General features: G+C 51.1%; 1 protein-coding gene and 2 long non-coding RNA genes across 4 annotated transcripts in view; 1 reads left to right on the plus strand and 2 right to left on the minus strand.

Moving 5' to 3' along the window:
• LOC122993931 overlaps positions 1-2,500 on the minus strand; it is a 26,621-nt gene that overhangs the window by 19,933 nt on the left and 4,188 nt on the right. The window lies entirely within an intron of this gene.
• Positions 1-2,500, minus strand: part of riok1 (RIO kinase 1 (yeast)) — a 13,935-nt gene that overhangs the window by 8,107 nt on the left and 3,328 nt on the right. The window contains exons 10-12 of the mRNA XM_044368379.1: positions 2,256-2,336; positions 315-401; positions 97-234 (exon numbers count right to left, since the gene is read on the minus strand). Coding sequence (XP_044224314.1) covers positions 97-234; positions 315-401; positions 2,256-2,336 — 306 coding nt within the window. The remainder of the gene's footprint in view (positions 1-96; positions 235-314; positions 402-2,255; positions 2,337-2,500) is intronic.
• LOC122993932 lies at positions 416-851 on the plus strand. The gene is made up of 3 exons (XR_006406468.1): positions 416-659; positions 713-778; positions 832-851. It is a non-coding gene; the product is annotated as an uncharacterized LOC122993932 (long non-coding RNA).

Raw genomic sequence — 2,500 nt, forward strand, 5'->3', positions numbered from 1 at the left:
GCACACATAAACAAACATCACAGTGAGTCAGACAGGAAGTTGGTTTTGATTGGGCTCTGTGTGGTGGGTGTGGCCTGTTGGTGGGCGGGGCCTTACAGCATGTTGAACTCGCTGAGGTCGGCGTGGACGAGTCGAGCATCCTGGAACATTTTCCTCATGTTCTGTAGAACCTGCAGGTAGAGTTCCCGAGCTTTCGACTCTGACAGCGCAGCGTTCTTCAGCAGAGGAGCCGGCCTGATTGATTAATACAGGAGGTGATCAATACATGACATCACAGCCACCGTTACTGTGCGATCACTCTGATTGGTTCTTACATGTTGTCTTTTCCAATGAAGCTCATCAGCAGAACGTGACTCCTGAGCAGAAGAGGTTCTGGACTCGGGATCCCCGCCGTCTGCAGCCTGAAACACACACACATCAGGTTCTACTGGGTTCTACGAGGTTCTACCAGCCCGTCACATCTGGTTCTACTGGGTTCTACGAGGTTCTACCAGCTCCTCACATCTGGTTCTACTGGGTTCTACCAGCCCCTCACATCTGGTTCTACTGGGTTCTACCAGCCCGTCACATCTGGTTCTACTGGGTTCTACCAGCCCCTCACATCAGGTTCTACTGGGTTCTACGAGGTTCTACCAGCCCCTCACATCTGGTTCTACTGGGTTCTACGAGGTTCTACCAGCCCCTCACATCTGGTTCTACTGGGTTCTACGAGGTTCTACCAGCCCCTCACATCTGGTTCTACTGGGATCTACCAGCCCGTCACATCTGGTTCTACTAGGTTCTACGAGGTTCTACCAGCCCGTCACATCTGGTTCTACTGGGTTCTACGAGGTTCTACCAGCCCGTCACATCTGGTTCTACTGGGTTCTACGAGGTTCTACCAACCCCTCACATCTGGTTCTACTGGGTTCTACGAGGTTCTACCAGCCCCTCACATCTGGTTCTACTAGGTTCTATGAGGTTCTACCAGCCCGTCACATCTGGTTCTACTGGGTTCTACCAGCCCCTCACATCTGGTTCTACTGGGTTCTACCAGCCCCTCACATCAGGTTCTACTGGGTTCTACGAGGTTCTACCAGCCCCTCACATCTGGTTCTACTGGGTTCTACGAGGTTATACCAGCCCCTCACATCTGGTTCTACTGGGTTCTACGAGGTTCTACCAGCCCCTCACATCTGGTTCTACTGGGTTCTACGAGGTTCTACCAGCCCCTCACATCTGGTTCTACTGGGATCTACCAGCCCGTCACATCTGGTTCTACTAGGTTCTACGAGGTTCTACCAGCCCGTCACATCTGGTTCTACTGGGTTCTACGAGGTTCTACCAGCCCGTCACATCTGGTTCTACTGGGTTCTACGAGGTTCTACCAGCCCGTCACATCTGGTTCTACTGGGTTCTACGAGGTTCTACCAGCCCGTCACATCTGGTTCTACTGGGTTCTACGAGGTTCTACCAACCCCTCACATCTGGTTCTACTGGGTTCTACGAGGTTCTACCAGCCCCTCACATCTGGTTCTACTAGGTTCTATGAGGTTCTACCAGCCCGTCACATCTGGTTCTACTGGGTTCTACGAGGTTCTACCAGCCCGTCACATCTGGTTCTACTGGGTTCTACAAGGTTCTACCAGCCCGTCACATCTGGTTCTACTGGGTTCTACCAGCCCCTCACATCTGGTTCTACTGGGTTCTACGAGGTTCTACCAGCCCCTCACATCTGGTTCTACTAGGTTCTACCAGCCCATCAGATCTGGTTCTACTGGGTTCGACTACCCCATCATATCTGGTTCTGCTGGATTCTACTGGGATCTACCAGCCCGTCACATCTGGTTCTACTGGGTTCTACGAGGTTCTACCAGCCCGTCACATCTGGCTCTACTAGGTTCTACCAGCCCCTCACATCTGGTTCTACTGGGTTCTACGAGGTTCTACCAGCCCCTCACATCTGGTTCTACTAGGTTCTACCAGCCCATCAGATCTGGTTCTACTAGGTTCGACTACCCCATCATATCTGGTTCTGCTGGATTCTACTGGGATCTACCAGCCCCTCACATGTGGTTCTACTGGGTTCTACCAGCCCCTCACATCTGGTTCTGCTGGGTTCTACCAGCCACTCACATCTGGTTCTGCTGGGTTCTACCAGCCCCTCACATCTGGTTCTACTGGGTTCTACTAGTTTCTACCAGCCGATCACATCTGGTTCTGCTGGACTCTGCTGGGTTCTACTAGGTTCTATGTGTCAGTGGGAAGGTTCTGACCTGATGAGGTTCCTCATCTCTTTCTCTGCCCATGTTCTCACCATCTTCCTGGGGTTTCCTTTACAGTAACCATGGCGGAACCTGCAGAACAACAGAAGTGGAACTTAGAACACGGAACATACATATTATTTATTGGTGACATGATTGATTATTGTTGATGCCATAAACTGATAGAAGTGTCTGATGTCTTTTATTCTGGAGACAACAAGAAGATCGATAGATAGATGATAGACGATGGATCAATA

The sequence above is a fragment of the Thunnus albacares genome, chromosome 12 (assembly GCF_914725855.1).
Source record: "Thunnus albacares chromosome 12, fThuAlb1.1, whole genome shotgun sequence".
Taxonomy (NCBI): Eukaryota; Metazoa; Chordata; class Actinopteri; order Scombriformes; family Scombridae; genus Thunnus; species Thunnus albacares.